Genomic DNA, 21,732 nt, shown 5'->3' with positions numbered 1-21,732 from the left:
CAGGATCGCAAGGGGTAGAAAGATTCCAAGCTGCTTAGGGTCCACCTTAACAAAGGTTTATGGACTTTTCTTACAGGAATGTTTCTAAATCGTTGTTAACCCACATCCTCCGGCAACGAATTCCAAAGCTTAATTATGCATCGAGTAGAAAAAAAATATTTTCTCCTATTTGTCTTAAGTGTATCACCTCCTCTGCCCCTTCTCTCTCTCTCTCTGGTCACTTTTCCCTCCTCACTTCCTCCTCTCCTAATCTCTGGTCCACACCTTACCTCTCAATGAATTTGTGGAACACGGCTCCCTGCAGGCACTGACAAATCTCTTCGATATAAGGCTGAGAGAACAAACAAACAGTAAGTAAGCACAATGCTGTAGGCCTCTTTCACCAACTCTGCCTCCTACATTCACCCAAGGACACTCGCACACCAAGCTCTTCTGAAAAAAGGCCAGGGAGGGGACGACCCCCAGCAACGTTCCCTGCTACCAGGGGTCAGCAGCAGAGAGCCTGCAGGTGTCGCGCCACCCACTGTGGTCCAAGTGCATGCCCAGCGCCTACATCTCCTGCACAGGGGCCTGTCTTACCCCACAGGGGCAGCGCTCGGGCGTGCCTTAGGCACTTAAATCCTCTCGATGCCATGCAGTGCTCACCCCTGGACCAGGGCAACATTTCCCACCCGCGTAATCAATTCCCCAAACGTGTCAAGCGGATAGAGAATGACATGAACTGCACACAAAACAGTGTGTGGTGTGTCCACAAGACGGTAAGAGCGTGATCCACAGAGATACGGAAGCATCTCAGTGCCCCGGGTCAGTTCAGGTCTCCCTCGGTGACAGAGAGTAGTGGACTGGAATCCTTTTCTAGGGCAGGAGGGACTCGGGGAGCCTGGAGTGTCTTGCTGGGAATTGCTATTACACTCAATAGGTCTAACTTGTGGATCAGAGCCTTACAGCGCAACAGACAGGGGCAGACTCTGACGCTACAAAAGGGACATGTAATTGGAGTTTAAAGAGAAGTGATTTCATTGTCTGTGGACCTACAGTCCACCGTTTAAAGAGAAACCTGGAACCTCATGAGCATGAGAGAGTGTCCAGTAATCCCTCGGGTGTAGCACACCACTGAGCGGGATGGGTTACAACAGTTTAAGACTGATACATCACAGGTTTTTCCAAAGGATTTCAGATTATTTGTAGTATCCCGCACAGTTGAAGGATTTGGGGAGGGGGTGTTTATGGCAGGGCACTAGCGATGCTTTTCGTCTCATACTGCAGGGGGGGTTGTATTAATCAGTAGTGGGTTTTTGTATGAGGTGCTATGTTGTGATATACATACTATATATCTTGATTACTGGTTAATTATAGAGGTCTGTTAGATTTACTGTATGATTATTATTACCACCTTCTGTTGCTGGATGTACATTTGCATAAGTGGGAGGAAAATGTGGGAGGGGCCTTTATTATTTTGAAAATTGTATTCATTGACCTTATGCATTTGCATCACTGTTGTGATGTTGTTACCTGTATTTGCTGAGATGGTCAATAAAACTTCAATTAAAAAAAAAAACCAACGACCGAAGTGTCTATCTCCCCATACACATGCAGTTACATACGTGCGCATATCAGTCATAAGGCAGTTCAAAAGTAATGACTTTGTAGTAAAACCTTTTACTCTTTGTATCTGGAATATCTTGTTTTCTCTATCCTCCTACTACCTTTTGGTTTACCCCCGCCCAGGTTCATTCTCCCTGTTGAAATGTATTTTCCAAACTTTCAGTTATTATGTGAACCGGTATGATGTCCCCACTAATACCGGTATATAAAAGTTTCGAAATAAATAAATAAATAATAATATTACTACTGTGCTCCAATCACATTTCCCTGCTTGTGCTGCATTATCAATGTACACAGCTGTGTGCAAATAAATCATTTGGTAATCAGGTCCCTCTCCCTACAGATGATGAGCTAAGGCTCTGATTTACTAAGGCGCATCTCCCATTCTGCGTCTATGAGAAAAAGAAAGCTTAGATAATGAAGCCCCCGGCGAGGGCACAGGAAGAGTGTGCGGCTTGCTCAAGGTCTTGCAAGGAGTCGGTGGCAGCAGCAGGTTTAATGCCGGGCGATGCTCTGACATCTGGGAGAGGCTTCTCTAACACATCTGCACAGGAAGGGCAGAAAGGGGAAGGAAAGGAGTTCAGGTACCTGGAAGAGACCCGGTGGCACCTGCTTTTTACTCAAGTGGCTTTGAACGTGTTCCGTCGCATTCTTGGAGAAAGGCTGCAAGAAAAGAAAATGCAATGAAATCGTGAAAACTGCGGCAACTTTGCTTATATCCACAACAGGTACAGCATGGGCAGCAACAGCGCAGGTTTCCCTCACACACACACACAGCCCCACCATAGAACAGGTAGAGCATGGGCAGCAACAGCGCAGGTTTCCCTCACACACACACACAGCCCCACCATAGAACAGGTACAGCATGGGCAGCAACAGCACAAGTTTCCCTCACACTCACACACAGCCCCACCATAGAACAGGTACAGCATGGGCAGCAACAGCACAGGTTTCCCTCACACTCACACACAGCCCCACCATAGAACAGGTACAGCATGGGCAGCAACAGCGCAGGTTTCCCTCACACTCACACACAGCCCCACCATAGAACAGGTAGAGCATGGGCAGCAACAGCGCAGGTTTCCCTCACACTCACACACAGCCCCTACCATAGAACAGGTAGAGCATGGGCAGCAACAGCGCAAGTTTCCCTCACACTCACACACAGCCCCACCATAGAACAGGTAGAGCATGGGCAGCAACAGCGCAGGTTTCCCTCACACTCACACACAGCCCCACCATAGAACAGGTAGAGCCCAGGCAGCAACAGCGCAGGTTTCCCTCACACACAGCTCCACCATAGAACAGGTAGAGCATGGGCAGCAACAGCGCAAGTTTCCCTCACACTCACACACAGCCCCTACCATACAACAGGTACAGCATGGGCAGCAACAGCGCAAGTATCCCTCACACTCACACACAGCCCCACCATAGAACAGGTAGAGCATGGGCAGCAACAGCGCAGGTTTCCCTCACACTCACACACAGCCCCACCATACAACAGGTAGAGCATGGGCAGCAACAGTGCAGGTTTCCCTCACACTCACACACAGCCCCACCATACAACAGGTACAGCATGGGCAGCAACAGCGCAAGTATCCCTCACACTCACACACAGCCCCACCATAGAACAGGTAGAGCCCAGGCAGCAACAGTGCAGGTTTCCCTCACACTCACACACAGCTCCACCATAGAACAGGTAGAGCATGGGCAGCAACAGTGCAAGTTTCCCTCGCACTCACACACAGCCCCACCATAGAACAGGTAGAGCCCAGGCAGCAACAGTGCAGGTTTCCCTCACACTCACACACAGCTCCACCATAGAACAGGTAGAGCCCAGGCAGCAACAGTGCAGGTTTCCCTCACACTCACACACAGCCCCACCATACAACAGGTAGAGCATGGGCAGCAACAGTGCAAGTTTCCCTCGCACTCACACACAGCCCCACCATACAACAGGTAGAGCCCAGGCAGCAACAGCGCAGGTTTCCCTCACACTCACACACAGCCCCACCATACAACAGGTAGAGCATGGGCAGCAACAGTGCAAGTTTCCCTCGCACTCACACACAGCCCCACCATAGAACAGGTAGAGCATGGGCAGCAACAGTGCAAGTTTCCCTCGCACTCACACACAGCTCCACCATAGAACAGGTAGAGCCCAGGCAGCAACAGCGCAGGTTTCCCTCACACACACACACAGCTCCACCATACAACAGGTAGAGCATGGGCAGCAACAGTGCAAGTTTCCCTCGCACTCACACACAGCTCCACCATAGAACAGGTAGAGCATGGGCAGCAACAGTGCAAGTTTCCCTCGCACTCACACACAGCCCCACCATACAACAGGTAGAGCATGGGCAGCAACAGCGCAGGTTTCCCTCACACTCACACACAGCCCCACCATAGAACAGGTAGAGCATGGGCAGCAACAGCGCAGGTTTCTCTCACACTCACACACAGCTCCACCATACAACAGGTACAGCATGGGCAGCAACAGTGCAAGTTTCCCTCACACACACACACAGCCCCACCATACAACAGGTAGAGCCCAGGCAGCAACAGCGCAAGTTTCCCTCACACTCACACACAGCCCCTACCATAGAACAGGTAGAGCATGGGCAGCAACAGCGCAAGTTTCCCTCGCACTCACACACAGCTCCACCATAGAACAGGTAGAGCATGGGCAGCAACAGCGCAGGTTTCCCTCACACACACACACAGCTCCACCATACAACAGGTAGAGCATGGGCAGCAACAGTGCAGGTTTCCCTCACACTCACACACAGCCCCACCATAGAACAGGTAGAGCATGGGCAGCAACAGCGCAAGTTTCCCTCACACTCACACACAGCTCCACCATAGAACAGGTACAGCATGGGCAGCAACAGCGCAGGTTTCCCTCACACTCACACACAGCCCCACCATAGAACAGGTAGAGCATGGGCAGCAACAGCGCAAGTTTCCCTCACACACACACACAGCCCCACCATACAACAGGTAGAGCCCAGGCAGCAACAGCGCAAGTTTCCCTCACACTCACACACAGCTCCACCATAGAACAGGTAGAGCCCAGGCAGCAACAGCGCAAGTTTCCCTCGCACTCACACACAGCCCCTACCATAGAACAGGTACAGCATGGGCAGCAACAGCGCAGGTTTCCCTCACACTCACACACAGCCCCTACCATAGAACAGGTACAGCATGGGCAGCAACAGCGCAGGTTTCCCTCACACTCACACACAGCCCCTACCATAGAACAGGTAGAGCATGGGCAGCAACAGTGCAAGTTTCCCTCACACTCACACACAGCCCCTACCATAGAACAGGAACTAGTCGTAGTTTCTGAAAGGGTAAATAACCGTTCCCTATTTACCTGTTCCACCCCACCCATATTATAAATCTCAGTCATATCCCCTCTAAGTTGTCTCTTTTGCAAGCTAAAGAGCCATAATCTGTTTAGCCTTTCTCCATAAAGGAGCTTTTCCATCCCGTTTATCATTTTGGTCGCCCTTCTCCGTACCTTTTATATGTCCGCTATGCCTTTTTTTGAGATGGGGCAACCAGATCTGCACACAATGCTCAAGGTGTGGCTGCATCATGGATATATACAAAGGCATTATGATACTCTCTAACCACTTTCCAAATAATCCCTGCCATTCTGTGCCGCCGTACACTCAGCCGAAGATTTCAAGGTATTTTCCACAAGGACTCTGGGGTCCTTTTCCTGGGTGGTGACTCCCAGCAAGGAACCCAGCACTGTGTACCTGTAGTTAGGTTTATTTCTCCCTACGGGGATTACTTTTCCACATTAAAGTGCATCTGCCATTTAGGAGCCCGGTCTCACAAGGTTCTTCACAAGTTGCTGCCATTTTAACGACTCAAAAACAATTTTGCGTCACGGGCAAATCTGGTCAGCTCATTCGTCAATCCCTTCTCCAGATCATTTATGAAGATGTTAAACAGCACAAGGCCTAATACAGATCCCTGGGCAACCTCTCCATTCAGAAAACTGACCACTCAGTCCTACCATCTGTTTCCTGTCTTTATCCAGTTACCAATCCACAACAGGACATTGCCTCTGATCCCATGACCTCCCAATTTCCTGAGTCGTCTCTTCTGGGGGCTTTATCAAATTGCCTTCTGAAAATCCAAATACACCAGATCAACCGGCTCACCTTCCTCTGCCCGTTTACAGCTTTTACATCAGGATCACAATCTATAGTTTCCTGGGTCACTCGTGGAGCCCTTTTTAAAAACTGGTGTCACGGTCACTCTCCTGTCTTCTAGTTTCGTGGCTGTTTTAAATGATATGTTGCAAATTACACAGACACGCGCAGCCGCAGCACAGAACAGGTGCAGCACAGGCAGTGACAGTGCAAGCTTCCCTCACACACACACACACACACACACACACACACACACACAGCAGCAGTGCAAGCTTCCCTCACACACACACACACACAGCAGCAGTGCAAGCTTCCCTCACACACACACACACACACACTGCCCCACCACAGAACAGGTGCAGCACAGGCAGTGACAGTGCAAGCTTCCCTCACACACACACACACACACACACACACACAGCAGCAGTGCAAGCTTCCCTCACACACACACACACACACAGCAGCAGTGCAAGCTTCCCTCACACACACACACACACACACACTGCCCCACCACAGAACAGGTGCAGCACAGGCAGTGATAGTGCAAGCTTCCCTCACACACACACACAGCAGCAGTGCAAGCTTCCCTCACACACACACACACACACAGCAGCAGTGCAAGCTTCCCTCACACACACACACACACAGCCCCACCACAGAACAGGTGCAGCACAGGCAGTGACAGTGCAAGCTTCCATCACACACAGACACACACAGTCCTGGCAATGACACACAACCTCTCTTGTGGGAGAAACACCATGGGACACAGTTTGGCTCTCATGCACATTCAAAGTCCTTGCTGTTTGTGCTGAGTCTGCCTTTCAAGGTACAGAACGAGAGCTAATGGAAGCAGACACATGTGGGCAGGTGTTTCCTGGGATGGGACAGGATTTCCACAGGGTGGTGACAGAAATCCAGGGAACTCACATGAGAACACGAGAGCAGCTCCTTCATGATGTAATGATCGAAGATATCACGGCTCTTTGAGTAGCGCTCCTCTTCCGATTCCAATTTCTCATATTTCTTTATCTGGAGACCAAGACACACACACACAACGTGAGTTGCCCAGCCCCGGGTCCAGACGGACCAGCAACACACAAGAGCTTGCATCGGTGCACGGAGCTGCAAGTCAGCGAGCTGTTCTGATCCCAGCACGGCGGCGCGCGCGCTCACCGTACGACCGCAAGTCACGCCATCCTCCTCCCAAACCCAGGCTCTGTCACTTTATCCCTCTGTGCCCCACTCCCAATCCCAGCTTTGTCACTGACTCTTTATGTGACCCTGGGTGAGTCCGTTTAGTCCCCTAATGCCCAGTCACCGCTAGAGAATAACAACATTGCCCCTTCTGTCCTCCCCTCCTCTCTGGTCGTTGATTGCAGGGTGGGAGCCTGAGAGCACTCTATCAAGTTCTTTGGGGAAACTGTTTGCCCACCAAAAGCCAAACCTAAAACCAAGACACTGTTACTACCATAAGAGTGCTCTCCTGCCATGGAACACAAAGGAGGTTAATCTCGGGTGGCAGCTCCGTGACTTCAAAAGCTGCCATTGAAACACGAAAACCACAACAAGCTAAGCCGCTCATAGCTCTGAGTATTACCGAATGAGCAAAACTCAAGGTCTGAGGGGGGATCATAAGATGTGCCGTGCTGGGTCAGACCAAAGGTCCGTCAAGCCCAGGATCCTGTCTCCAACCCAGGTCACTAGGAAGCACCCAGCAGATCCATTCTCTGTTGCTCACTACAGAGATAAGGGGTGGCTTGCTCAAGTCTGCCTGGACATTTCCTCCAGGAATTCATCCAAACCCAGTTATGGTGGTCACCTTGACCACATCCTCCAAAAACAAATTCCACTGCTTCACTGTGTACAGATCGAAAAAAATACTCTCTCCGATTTATTTTACATCTGCTCCGTGTTAGTTCCATGGAGTGTCCCTTAGTCTTAGTACTACTGGAAAGGCACATACTACTACTACTACTACTGTTTATCATTTCTACAGTACTACACAACATACACAGCACTGCACAAATACACAAAAAGAGAGAGTCCCTGTTCAATCAGGCTGATGCAATACTGTGCGCTGACTGCAGCGCATGGCTCCACCCGTGACTGGACGCACGCCCAATACCCCTCATGCAAAATGCGCACATGTAATAGCGCTCGTCACATGCAAATGCATGTTGTTCCCTATGCAAAAAATAAAAAAAATATGCACCTGAAGTGCACATTTATACTCGTCAAAATGAACGCCCAAGCAGGCGTTAATTTTGGAGGATCCCAAAAAGTGTACAGAAAAGCAGAAAATACTGCTTTCCTGTACAGCCTCCTCCAGCTTAATATCGTGGCGATATTAAGTCTGAGGAACTAAAAAAATAGAAATTCCAGGAAAAAATAAAGATAAAATGAAAAAGATGCCGGCAGTCAGGTTAGGAAAGGGGAAGGTCTGAAACTGAGCGCCCGTTTTCCTAACCTATGCACAGCCACCTCTCCCGGGCGCCCGCTGCTGAGAAGGCACAGTTTCCCCCCCCATGCGCCTCCTTTTTACCAAGGCACCAGATTTAAATATTAAATCGGGCGCCCGGGAGAGGTGGATCGGTGCTCGCTAAGGGAGCGGGCCCTCAATCCCGAGCGCCCGTTTATAACGCACGCCGATACTGCATCGGCCTGAATACAGCTTACACTCTAATAAGAGAAATATACGGGACAAGAAACCCGGGGCATTTCAAAAGCAAGCCAATGGTTAAAGTAAAGAAAAGAAAAAGAAAAACGTTAACAAGACTAAAAGCAGAGCACCAGGCCTACGACTTAAAAGCAGCCTCAAAACGCTGGGTCATGAGATGGGATTTAAACACGGCGAGAGAGGGAGCCCGAGGCACCAGATGACCCTCAGCCAACTTGAAAGCTGGATCTCCTCTGCCAAGAAGATTGGGAAAAACGGAACCATTCCCCCTGTGCAAAGTTGGCAACAATAACAGCCGTGAGTCGTTCAGCATAAAAGAGGTTTCTACCAAGCATCGTCAAGGGGTGTGAAGACTTATGCAATCAAGATCTTTTGATTATGAAAGCTGCACAAGGGTGTGAAGACGTTTACAAGGCACCGTAACCATCCCCTATTTCCTGGTTCCTCCCCACGCATGATTTTATAAACTTATTATTCCACTTCAGAGCAGACTCTTTTCAAGCCGAAGCCTTAACCCTTGTAACCTCTCTTAACCCTTGTAACATCCTCTATCATCTTTGTCACCCTCTTCTGCATCTTCTTCTAGTTCTTGGGTTGACCACAACTGCACATAATGCTCAAGGTGATACTCCTGGATGAATACAGATACATTGTGATATTTTCCATTTTCTTCTCCGTTTGCTTTATTGACATCCACCACACACAGAGCTGAGAATTTCAATGCATTGTTTGCAATAATTCCAAGATCCTTTTCCTGGGTGATGCCTCCCTCAATGGAACCCAGCATTGGGTTCCCGTCGTCGGGATTATTTTCCCTATGTGCATCGCTTTGCATTTGGATACCAGTTCCCTAGGCTGTTATGGTCCTTCCATATTTCCTCAGAGTCCATTTGAGTTTTAACAACTTTGAATAAAAATTTGATGAAAATCACTTGTTGCTCCTTTTTACAAATTATTTTTGAAGATGTTAAACAGCACAGGTCCCAGTACCTATCTCTGGGACTCTCCACTATGCATCTTTCTCCATTGGGAAAACTGTCCACTTAGCTCAATTCTCAGGGTTGTTTTGTTTTTTTTTTTAATTAAATCTTTATACCACTTAATATAGGACATTGCCTCCTATCTCATGGCTTTGATTTCCTGAGAAATCTCTCATGAGAGATTTTGTTACAATCCAGACACTATATTTCATTTTATTTTATTTATCTTATTCTATTTTATTTTAAAATCATTGTTTTATTTTTTGCTTTTTATTGTAAACCGTTTTGGTCAGCTATTTGCTTGTGAAAGACGGTACAGAAATGTTTTTTAATAAATAAATATTGACTGGTTTGCCCTTAGCTGCAAAAAATGCTAACAGATTAAGAAAGCACGACTTCCCTTTGCTGATTCCACGCTGGCTCGTTTTCATTAAGCCATCTTTATCCAGATGACCAGTAATTCTGTTCTAATTAGTTTCTACTATTTTGCCCAGCACCGACGTCAGGCTCACTGGTCTGCAGTTTCCTGGATCAGCTCCGGCGCCAGGTTCAAACTTAGTACCTGATTCACTAGGGATTTTTCCCATCGACACAAAACGGGAGAAAAGCCTTAATGAATCTGGCCCTTAGATTGGGGCTAGGGAAATACCTATCCCCAGAGTACCCCAACGCAATCTGCTGCCAACAGGTGGAATATATATATATATATATAAATACATTTTTTTAAACATTGGTATTGCATTGTTAATGGAAGGTTACAGATCTACAACTTCATATTTGAGTTCTAGCTCTGGAGTGAACTGCATCCGTGCCTGGTGAACTGTTAAGTCTTAGTTGCCCTACTTCTTCATCTTCTACCATCGCGGTTATCTGCTTCAGTTTCCCTGAATCACCAGCGCTGGGATCTCCCCAACATCCTTTTCAGTAAAGACCGAAGCAAAAAAACAAAAAAAAAAAATCAACTTTTTCTGCTTTGACCCTGTCGTCCTTAATGCCCCCTCTAGTCCCTGGTGGTCCAACTGAATCCCTCCCAGGTTTTTTGAGAAAGATTTTATTATTGCTTTTGCCTCCATGGCAAGTTTCTTCCTTGGTTTCTTTCCTGTTCTCCTCATTTGGATCTGACTTAGATGTTTTGGAAGATGCCTTCTCTCTCTTTCACTCCACCATTAAACCATGCCGGCAGTTATTTGGTCTTTCCGCATGGAATATACATTATTTATATTATTATTTAGGCTTCAAGAAGGAATGTCCACACCTCGGGCCATTTTTTTTTTTTTTTTAACCCAGCAACTGCTCCTTTTAGTTTTTTCTAATTTCCTCATTTCTGTCACAGTTTCCCTTTTTAAAAGTTAAATGCTGCTGCGACAGTTTTTACTTTATCTCCTCCTTCCAGCGGTTACGTCAAATTTGCTTGCATTGCGATCACTACTGCCCCTTGCACCAGGTCGTGCATTCCACTGAGAAAAAAACGAAATCCATCTAAAGTAGATTCCCACCCTCTTTGGTTCCAAGCCACTGCATGAGGCGGTCATTTATAGCATCTAGGAACCCTCTCTTCATGGCCAGGGTGGCAGATGCACGGAATGGCCCTCCCAGGCCACGGAAGAGGTGATGGACAAAATAATGGTAATGGAACTGAAAAGGATGTGGGATAAACAGAGATGATCCTTAGCAGCTAAAGGATGGAAGTGATAAAAGCAGGTTAATCTGTGTTAACTTTACGTATAACATTTCAGTACAGAATGGATGTTACTAAACAACTTGCTGGGCAGACTGAGTTGTTTTTTTTCTACCATCATTTACTACCTTACTAAAGTTTACCTCCCTAGCACGATCAGTTGAGACATTTATTCAATCAGTACTGGGCTAAAGCAAGTTTGCTTTCTGTAAACCGTTTTTTTCCATAGATAGCAGGATCAATTAGCCTTGATCTGGTGATGTCATCCAGGAGTGTCAAATGGACTCCAAACTAGTAGAGCTTTGAGCTCTACCGAGCATGTGCGGGAGTTCCTACACAAGTGTTGCCTCAGCAGCCTCATCAGTCTATTTCAAAGCTAACTGCATAATTTGTTAGCTCCTCTTGGAGAGGGGTAGACATCTCATGGCTAATTCATCCTACCTACAGAAAACACCATTTATGGTAAACTTGTTTTTTTCCCCACTGATAAGCAAGCTGAATTAGCCATGATCTGTGGGGAGTCCCAAGATGAGGATTGCAGCAGAACATTTGCTAAGTAACAGGTCGATACTGTAACGTGCGGTTGAAGATTTCCCGTCTGTAACGTGCTGGGAGCGCACAATTCGGACGCGTAAGGCGATCCTGCGATACAGTCTCCAGTTTCACGCGTCCTTAGCGCTTCTTAAAACAGACACATAACCCTTTCCGCACGCAGCATGTATATGATATGTAAATGAACGAATCAGCTGTATAATGGAGGAATTAGCTATTCCCCTCCGATACTGTGACGCGCGCTCAGATTATCTCCTTTGTAACCCGCTATTTTGCCACGTCCTTAACCTGTTAGTTTACCGCCACCCTCTACTTGGTGTTAGTGTGGTGTTCGAAAATTAAAACGGGAATAAAGTGTAAAAAATGGGGGTAAAACCGTAAAGTGTAAAAAACATTGCAGCGTAAGTTGTTTATATATCTGTATAAATACCTGTCACTTTCCGAATCCCCCAGGCGTGCGGTCATCGAGGCGGCGGCGGGAGCCGGCGGACGAATGGGCGCCCGTTCATCCAGGCGGCGGGAGCCGGCGAGCGGGTGGGCGCGCATTGGATCCAGGCGGCGGTGGGAGCCGGCGGGCGGGTGGGCGCGTGTTCGATCCAGGCCGCGGCCGGGTGGGCGTGCATTCATCCAGGCAGAGGGAGCCGGCGGCGAATGCGGCCTCCGGCTCCCTCTGCCTGGATGAATGCACGGCCCCCGCCGGCAGTGAATGAATGCCCGTGCGATTTCGGCGCTCAAGGCCCCGTCCGGTCTCCGGTGCAGCCCCAGTCCTGTCCCCTCCTCCCGAAGCAAAAAAAAAAAAAAAAAAACCGAAAAAGTAGCAAGGCTCGGGCCTGCTACGGTAGTCCCTTCTCCTCTCCTCCCGATTTCGGCGCTCAAGGCGGCCGGGTGGGCGTGCATTCATCCAGGCAGAGGGAGCCGGCGGCGAAAGCGGCCTCCGGCTCCCTCTACCTGGATGAATGCACGGCCCCCGCCGGCAGTGAATGAATGCCCGTGCGATTTCGGCGCTCAAGGCCCCGTCCGGTCTCCGGTGCAGCCCCAGTCCTGTCCCCTCCTCCCGAAGCAAAAAAAAAAAAAAAAAAAACCGAAAAAGTAGCAAGGCTCGGGCCTGCTACGGTAGTCCCTTCTCCTCTCCCCCCGATTTCGGCGCTCAAGGCGGCCGGGTGGGCGTGCATTCATCCAGGCAGAGGGAGCCGGCGGCGAAAGCGGCCTCCGGCTCCCTCTGCCTGGATGAATGCACGGCCCCCGCCGGCAGTGAATGAATGCCCGTGCGATTTCGGCGCTCAAGGCAGTCACATGCCGTGACGTCAAGCGTCGTGACGTCACGCCTTGAGCGCCGAAATCGCACGGGCATTCATTCACTGAAAGGAAAAAAAAAAAAAAAAAAGAGTGTATGAAAGGTCTTCCGGTGGAGAAGTATGATCCAGCGGAGCTGATGGGATGTCCATGCCGCTACCCGGGGACTTCCCTGGAGACTGCACACTCGGTCAAGTTTGCGAAGATGACTGGGATGAAAGAGGTGGACATTGCGGTTGGTCTGGCAAGGTCAAGGGTCGAGGCCTGCTCTCTGAACGAGAGAATCTGTTGCGATCAATGATGAAGAATTGTTACCAGTGCCCAGGTTTAAAATGTCTTTTCCCACATTAGGAGAGGAGGATAAGGCACTGCCGGCTCACCTGCCAGAGAGGCAAAGAAGCCTTTGACCATTTCTGAGACTTTCTCAAGAGTACTGAACTCTCTGGGCTGGCGACAATGGAGGAATTTCTTTCTCCAAAACCAAACTGCATCTTGCTCCACAATAGGAGAGTGGAAGGATGAAACAGACCAGATCCGGAGTCTCCAGGGGTCAATAAGTTGTGAGAGTGGCACAGCTCTGGTGGGACTCATCAGGTGGAAGGAGTCTGGGCGCTGATGTAAAGGAGGTTGAATGCATCAGAGGCTCCACTTGCATCAAGAGTTGTGCCACGCATTGCGTGGGTTGACTGTGTATGAGTCGATGAGGCTGATGTACTGTGGGAATAACGATGCATTTTGTGTCGGAAGCTCCAATGTACTGTGCACCAGGTGCTCCAATACACCCTGCATTGGATGCTTTGATGCACCATGCATCGCCAAGCATCATGGCCTTCTTCCCCATTGGCACCAATGCTGTGTTGATGACGCCAACGCATCAGAGTGCTTGTGCTTTTTTGACACATGGGAAGGCTCCACTAAGTGTTGCCGCTTCGTCTTTGAAGAGGCTAGTCTACCTGGGGAACCAGAGGATGCCGCTCTCCGAAATGAGGACTTTCCTGGCTGATTGACGCAGGCCTTCAATTTTTGCCGTTCTGGAGTGTTGTGCCTATGGGGACACTGAATGCAGGCCAGGTAATTTGGCATAACGCTCATGGGGCAATTCAGGCTGGGCCTCAAACAGTGATAACAGAGGTTGGGGCCATCTGTATGGACACCACTTGGCCCAGGGAAGCCTTAAATATCTGGTAGGTATTGTTCTTTTCTAATTTACATTTATTTTTTTTAGGTACACTGAAAAGTGCTGTTTGGGGTGCTGCTAAGGCAGTGAGGCAATAAAAGAAAGGTTGAAAAAAGTGGAACAAAAAAATAAGAAGTGACTTAGTAAATGTCCATGCTTTAGCTTGGACAAAAAAAGACTAAGGAAGCTTCTGAGGCAACTCCTGCAGATGCTCAGTTGAGCTCAAAACTTTACTAGGCTGCCAACAAATGTCACCAGATCATGGTTGATTCAGCCTGCTTATCGAAGGAAAAGTGAAACCTGCCATTATTATCGTGCTGCTAATTTTACCAACCCATCTAATCTCGGTGAGCCTTTCCTCCGTGCCAGGCAGGCACGAATATGCTCCTGCCACACACTTTCATCGTGCTTTACTCTATGCCGGAGTTTCTCTGGCTTTTGTATGCTGGGGACCAGCTGCATATCTGCCTTAAACTCCACAGATCGGCTGCAATGCTGATAAACTGGGGAGGGAAGTCTCCCAGAACATGAAAGAGCGGGGCAACAGGGAGAGGGAAGTCTCCCAGAACATGAAAGAGCGGGGCAAACGGGGAGAGGGAAGTCTCCCAGAACATGAAAGAGCGGGGCAACAGGGAGAGGGAAGTCTCCCAGAACATGAAAGAGCGGGGCAACGGGGAGAGGGAAGTCTCCCAGAACATGAAAGAGCGGGGCAACGGGGAGGACTTACTCTTTAATCTCATAGGGTCAGCCCTGCAGCTGGGTCTGTGGTCATTTGAAGAAAGTAAGTAACCAGTTTAAGAAAATGGTTTTCTTAAAAAAAAAATAAAGAAATCCCCCTCTCTCTCTGTCCTCAGGAAAATTTTTAAAAAAACCCTTCCTCTCCCTCCCCACCAGCAGGTGATCATTGAAAAATAGAAATCCCTTCCCCATCCAGTCAGCCCCCAGCTCATCATTAAAAATAAATAAAGAGATAAATTCCTCCCTCTCGCCTGCCAGTCAGCAACACTACTACAATTAATATTCCCTGCAAACCTTTACTTCCAGTCTCTAGGGAGGGGGCAACTGCAGCTGAATGTTTATGAGCCGGTGGGAGAGACTTTTATTCTGATTCACGTTCCGCTTTTCAGCACTTCAAAAGCAGATGACATTCAGGTACTTCCCAGAGGATTTAACAACCTTAAGGGCCCGACAGCCAGAGAACGGGAGAAAAGCCCCAGTGAGTCAGGCAGAAAGCTGAGACAGCGGCAGGTAAAGTGACTCGCCCAAGCACCGAGCCGGCGCCTGCAGTGGCCCCCATCCCCCCCCTCCTGGGCTTCTACATGGGAGACGGGGGCCTGAAAGCCGAGTACGCCCGGAGAGATGGGGGCCTCAGAAATGGGCAAAAAAGCAGAGTTGTTTACCTGTGACAGGTGTTTCCCCCTCTCCCCCAGGACAGCAGGACGTCAGCCCTCGCACACGGGCGACATCCAGTGGAGCCCGGCACGGGCTCAATCACATGGACCTAGAGACGCTGCATTCTCGCTCACAGGGGAGGCGGGCACTGGGAGCCGCAGTCTAACAGGGCTCAAAATTCGGCGGGGAGAGCAGAGGAGGGATCTCCCCTCCCCCTGCATCCAGCCCTACACTGGAGCGTGGCGGAGGCAAAATGGCCGCCGTTCCTGCGCTAGACGGGGACGGGGCAGGCCAAGGCGCAAATTCCTCCCTGCTCCACCGGCTCCCCGCATGCTGAACACGCCGAACCCCACAGCATACCAGCAGAGCGGAAGCGAGCACGAGGCCGAAAAAATTGGCGAAAATCACCCCTCCGGAGCCCCGGGAAACCTGTGCACACGGTAGAAAAATAACTTTTTTTTTTTTTTTTTTTTTTAAATAAACGTTGATGCAGCCACCCAGGGGAAAAACACCCCTGGGACCTCAATCACGGCACAGGCAGCCACCCCCCCCCCGAGGAATTATGCCGACTCAGGGTGCAAGGGGGAGGGACCGGCCCACCGGTAAATTCCCCTACTCGCCGGTAGAAGAAGCGGCTCCGGGAAAACGGCTAACGGGGCATCTAACGCCAGCCGTGTGCCTCAACCGAGGCCGCAGCCTCGGGAGGACCGACCGTCACCTCCAGAAGAAAACCTACTACTTTTTTTTTTTTTTAAAACAGCTTTATTTATCCACTGGTAGAAACAAACAGGTCTTATCATTTCTAGTTTGCTTTGTTTTCTTTTTAAAGGATCAGGACCGCAGGTTCTCTCACCCTCATCTGCTGGAGTCAGAGAAATACTGAAGGATGGCAGGTGGCACACACCAGTGTAAGAGGTGGTGCCTTTCAGTTTTTTTCTCTGCCTCCATCTGCTGGAAGGGAGACACAACCCAGCGGTCTGGACTGATCCTGGTACGTACAGGGAACTTCCCTTTAAAATGTCGCTCTCATGCTGAATTCAGCACAACCTCCCCGAGCCCTGCCTTGCTCACCGTCTCTCTCTCTGCCAGAGCTGCAGCAGATACCGGGGGTGAGCTTCTGCCCTCGTGGTGGCTTCCAGGGCAGAAATGGATCTATGCTCAGGTCACCACGCAAAATCTCTTAAAATCAGTATCCTGGAGTTCAGTCCGGGCATCCAGAGACTTTCTGGGGTTGAGAAAGCAAGAGGCAAGCACCCCCTGCCACAATCTTGGCCCAGATACTGAAAGCGTGTTTAGCGCTAGACTTTCCTGGCTACGTAGCAGTCGCTGAATATCCAGTTATGTTCAGCAGGCACTACATAGCCAGATTAAGTTGTGGGCGGAGCGGCACTGCCTAGCCGGACAAGTTATCCAGCGAAGTAGCAATATTCAGCCTTAGACGGATAAGTTCGTCCTGCTCAACTTAGATACGACTTATCCAGCTAAGCAGCGCTCGCTATGGGGATAATTCAGCAGCATAGCCGCGCTGCTGAATATCCCACCTTAAATTAGCCGGCTATGTCTATCGGTTTTCAATATCTACCCCCAAGGCGTTGTGCAACAGACGTCGCCCCCGCAGTCTTAGGCGACATTTAAGGCACATAGAGATAAGCTGACATGCCCGGGGAGGCAGCGAGGATCGGCTCTCGTCTAATCATTAGCCCATTTCTCCCCTCAATGCCCTGGTGACCCAATTCTGATTTCGCTTTCCCTTTCATGCCCCCTTCCCTCTTTCGATTCTCCCTCCATGAAAGGCTTCCGCCACCTGCGAAGAACATCCTCGGGGCATCCCCTCCCCCCCGGCTGAAAGGGGCCACACTACTTCCGTCTTCCCTCCTACCTGAACTGCCTTCCACCACAGCGGGCAGCGCTATAGCCCGAGCTACGCAGCGGCCACACCTGTGATACTACTGCAGACATAAACAAAAAACAAACTTTGCACTCATGCTGAACATGAGTTTGTCAACAGATTTTGATAAATTTGATGGCAAAAAGATGATTGTAGTGCAACAGTAAACTGACAAGATCTATTCAAAGTAACTCTTCAAAATACAAAATAAAAAAGTCAAGATTTGTTTTCCTCTTATATGGTCTGGGATTTAGATTACAAATAACCCCCAGAGCATCCCCTCCAAATAACCCCCAGAGCATCCCCTCCAAATAACCCCCAGAGCATCCCCTCCGATACAGCATAAGCCACAGCTGAAATTGTGACGTTGCTTAATCCGTTTGGACACCTGGACGAGACCTTTTTGAGCCCCCAGCATTGCAATGTCATCGATATATTCCCAGGAAACCTCATTCTGCAACGAGCAGATATAAATATGCAAGAACAAGTCCAATAAAAAAAAAAAAAAAAAAAAGGCCACAACTTATTTCTGGTCTCAAAAAAAAAAAAAAAAAATGTAGCAATAGACTTTACCTCTTCATAAAATTCCACTTGTGGTTTGGCCTCTTCAACATAATTTAAGCAGAATTCTTTAAATAGCAAATAACCTGGAAGAGAAAGGAGAGAGTTTCATCTTAAGGCCATGGGAGCCGAGCCAGCTCAGGCCTGCAAACTCCACATTCAGCCAATGACAACCGATTCAAAAGTGACAGCCAAATTCATCTACAAGAGCTAAACCTCCATGGGCCGGACTTTTTAAAAAAAGCATTTACACGCTTAAAATTGGGTTTTACACATGCAAATGCTTTTCAGAATTACTACAACAGCAGGTTACATTCACATGCATAACTCTGAAAATTACCTCCATTAAATTATAGACTAGTTTGGTTTAAAAAAAAAAAAAAAAAGCAGAGGATTTTGGTGAGAAACAAGGCTTGCTCCCAGCCTGCAGCACCTCCAGCTCAGCCCAGCAAGTTACTGACCCTCCCAGCCTGCAGCACCTCCAGCTCAGCCCAGCAAGTTACTGACCTCTCCCAGCCTGCAGCACCTCCAGCTCAGCCCAGCAAGTTACTGACCCCTCCCAGCCTGCAGCACCTCCAGCTCAGCCCAGCAAGTTACTGACCCTCCCAGCCTGCAGCACCTCCAGCTCAGCCCAGCAAGTTACTGACCCCTCCCAGCCTGCAGCACCTCCAGCTCAGCCCAGCAAGTTACTGACCCTCCCAGCCTGCAGCACCTTCAGCTCAGCCCAGCAAGTTACTGACCCTCCCAGCCTGCAGCACCTCCAGCCCAGTCCAGCAAGTTACTGACCCTCCCAGCCTGCAGCACCTCCAGCTCAGCCCAGCAAGTTACTGACCCTCCCAGCCTGCAGCACCTCCAGCCCAGCAAGTTACTGACCCTCCCAGCCTGCAGCACCTGCAGCTCAGCCCAGCAAGTTACTGACCCTCCCAGCCTGCAGCACCTGCAGCTCAGCCCAGCAAGTTACTGACCCTCCCAGCCTGCAGCACCTCAGTCATAGCCCAGCAAGTTACTGACCCTCCCAGCCTGCAGCACCTCCAGCTCAGCAAGTTACTGACCCTCCCAGTCTGCAGCACCTCCACCTCCAGCCCAGCAAGTTACTGACCCTCCCAGCCTGCAGCACCTCCAGCTCAGCAAGTTACTGACCCTCCCAGCCTGCAGCACCTCAGTCATAGCCCAGCAAGTTACTGACCCTCCCAGCCTGCATCACCTCCAGCTCAGCCCAGCAAGTTACTGACCCTCCCAGCCTGCAGCACCTCAGTCATAGCCCAGCAAGTTACTGACCCTCCCAGCCTGCAGCACCTCCAGCTCAGCCCAGCAAGTTACTGACCCTCCCAGCCTGCAGCACCTCAGTCATAGCCCAGCAAGTTACTGACCCTCCCAGCTTGCAGCACCTCCAGCTCAGCCCAGCAAGTTACTGACCCTCCCAGCCTGCAGCACCTCAGTCATAGCCCAGCAAGTTACTGACCCTCCCAGCCTGCAGCACCTCCAGCTCAGCCCAGCAAGTTACTGACCCTCCCAGCCTGCAGCACCTCCAGCCCAGCAAGTTACTGACCCTCCCAGCCTGCAGCACCTGCAGCTCAGCAAGTTACTGACCCTCCCAGCCTGCAGCACCTCCAGCCCAGCAAGTTACTGACCCTCCCAGCCTGCAGCACCTCCAGCCCAGCAAGTTACTGACCCTCCCAGCCTGCAGCACCTCAGTCATAGCCCAGCAAGTTACTGACCCTCCCAGCCTGCAGTACCTCCAGCCCAGCAAGTTACTGACCCTCCCAGCCTGCAGCACCTCCAGCCCAGCAAGTTACTGACCCTCCCAGCCTGCAGCACCTCAGTCATAACCCAGCAAGTTACTGACCCTCCCAGCCTGCAGCACCTCCAGCCCAGCAAGTTACTGACCCTCCCAGCCTGCAGCACCTCAGTCATAGCCCAGCAAGTTACTGACCCTCCCAGCCTGCAGCACCTCAGTCATAGCCCAGCAAGTTACTGACCCTCCCAGCCTGCAGCACCTCCAGCTCAGCCCAGCAAGTTACTGACCCTCCCAGCCTGCAGCACCTCCAGCTCAGCCCAGCAAGTTACTGACCCCTCCCAGCCTGCAGCACCTCCAGCTCAGCCCAGCAAGTTACTGACCCTCCCAGCCTGCAGCACCTCCACCTCCAGCTCAGCAAGTTACTGACCCCTCCCAGCCTGCAGCACCTCCAGCTCAGCCCAGCAAGTTACTGACCCCTCCCAGCCTGCAGCACCTCCAGCCCAGCAAGTTACTGACCCTCCCAGCCTGCAGCACCTTCAGCTCAGCCCAGCAAGTTACTGACCCTCCCAGCCTGCAGCACCTCCAGCTCAGCCCAGCAAGTTACTGACCCTCCCAGCCTGCAGCTCCTCAGTCATAGCCCAGCAAGTTACTGACCCTCCCAGCCTGCAGCACCTCCAGCTCAGCCCAGCAAGTTACTGACCCTCCCAGCCTGCAGCACCTCAGTCATAGCCCAGCAAGTTACTGACCCTCCCAGCCTGCAGCACCTCCAGCTCAGCCCAGCAAGTTACTGACCCTCCCAGCCTGCAGCACCTCCAGCCCAGCCCAGCAAGTTACTGACCCTCACAGCCTGCAGCACCTCCAGCTCAGCCCAGCAAGTTACTGACCCTCCCAGCCTGCAGCACCTCCAGCTCAGCCCAGCAAGTTACTGACCCTCCCAGCCTGCAGCACCTCCAGCTCAGCCCAGCAAGTTACTGACCCTCCCAGCCTGCAGCACCTCCACCTCCAGCCCAGCAAGTTACTGACCCTCCCAGCCTGCAGCACCTCCAGCTCAGCAAGTTACTGACCCTCCCAGCCTGCAGCACCTCCACCTCCAGCCCAGCAAGTTACGGACCCTCCCAGCCTGCAGCACCTCCAGCTCAGCCCAGCAAGTTACTGACCCTCCCAGCCTGCAGCACCTCAGTCATAGCCCAGCAAGTTACTGACCCTCCCAGCCTGCAGCACCTCAGTCATAGCCCAGCAAGTTACTGACCCTCCCAGCCTGCAGCACCTCCAGCTCAGCCCAGCAAGTTACTGACCCTCCCAGCCTGCAGCACCTCCAGCTCAGCCCAGCAAGTTACTGACCCTCCCAGCCTGCAGCACCTCCAGCTCAGCCCAGCAAGTTACTGACCCTCCCAGCCTGCAGCACCTCAGTCATAGCCCAGCAAGTTACTGACCCTCCCAGCCTGCAGCACCTCCAGCTCAGCCCAGCAAGTTACTGACCCTCCCAGCCTGCAGCACCTCAGTCATAGCCCAGCAAGTTACTGACCCTCCCAGCCTGCAGCACCTCCAGCCCAGCCCAGCAAGTTACTGACCCTCCCAGCCTGCAGCACCTCAGTCATAGCCCAGCAAGTTACTGACCCTCCCAGCCTGCAACACCTCCAGCTCAGCCCAGCAAGTTACTGACCCTCCCAGCCTGCAGCACCTCCAGCTCAGCCCAGCAAGTTACTGACCCTCCCAGCCTGCAGCACCTCCAGCTCAGCAAGTTACTGACCCTCCCAGCCTGCAGCACCTCCAGCTCAGCCCAGCAAGTTACTGACCCTCCCAGCCTGCAGCACCTCCAGCTCAGCCCAGCAAGTTACTGACCCTCCCAGCCTGCAGCACCTCAGTCATAGCCCAGCAAGTTACTGACCCTCCCAGCCTGCAGCACCTCCAGCTCAGCCCAGCAAGTTACTGACCCTCCCAGCCTGCAGCACCTCAGTCATAGCCCAGCAAGTTACTGACCCTCCCAGCCTGCAGCACCTCCAGCCCAGCAAGTTACTGACC

At 50.9% G+C, this 21,732-nt stretch overlaps 1 protein-coding gene across 3 annotated transcripts in view; it reads right to left on the bottom strand.

Annotated features, from left to right (window-relative positions):
* The window catches only part of GRK2 (G protein-coupled receptor kinase 2), a 115,796-nt gene that overhangs the window by 51,148 nt on the left and 42,916 nt on the right, over positions 1–21,732 (bottom strand). For all 3 annotated transcript variants that reach the window (XM_029575926.1, XM_029575924.1, XM_029575925.1), the window contains exons 3-6: positions 17,985–18,058; positions 6,702–6,803; positions 2,194–2,268; positions 270–331 (exon numbers count right to left, since the gene is read on the bottom strand). In XM_029575926.1, coding sequence (XP_029431786.1) covers positions 270–331; positions 2,194–2,268; positions 6,702–6,803; positions 17,985–18,058 — 313 coding nt within the window. The remainder of the gene's footprint in view (positions 1–269; positions 332–2,193; positions 2,269–6,701; positions 6,804–17,984; positions 18,059–21,732) is intronic.

The sequence above is a fragment of the Rhinatrema bivittatum genome, chromosome 13, assembly GCF_901001135.1.
Source record: "Rhinatrema bivittatum chromosome 13, aRhiBiv1.1, whole genome shotgun sequence".
NCBI lineage: Eukaryota > Metazoa > Chordata > Amphibia > Gymnophiona > Rhinatrematidae > Rhinatrema > Rhinatrema bivittatum.
The sequence above is the reverse complement of the archived record's forward strand: the minus strand, read 5'-3'. Positions and strand labels throughout refer to the sequence as shown.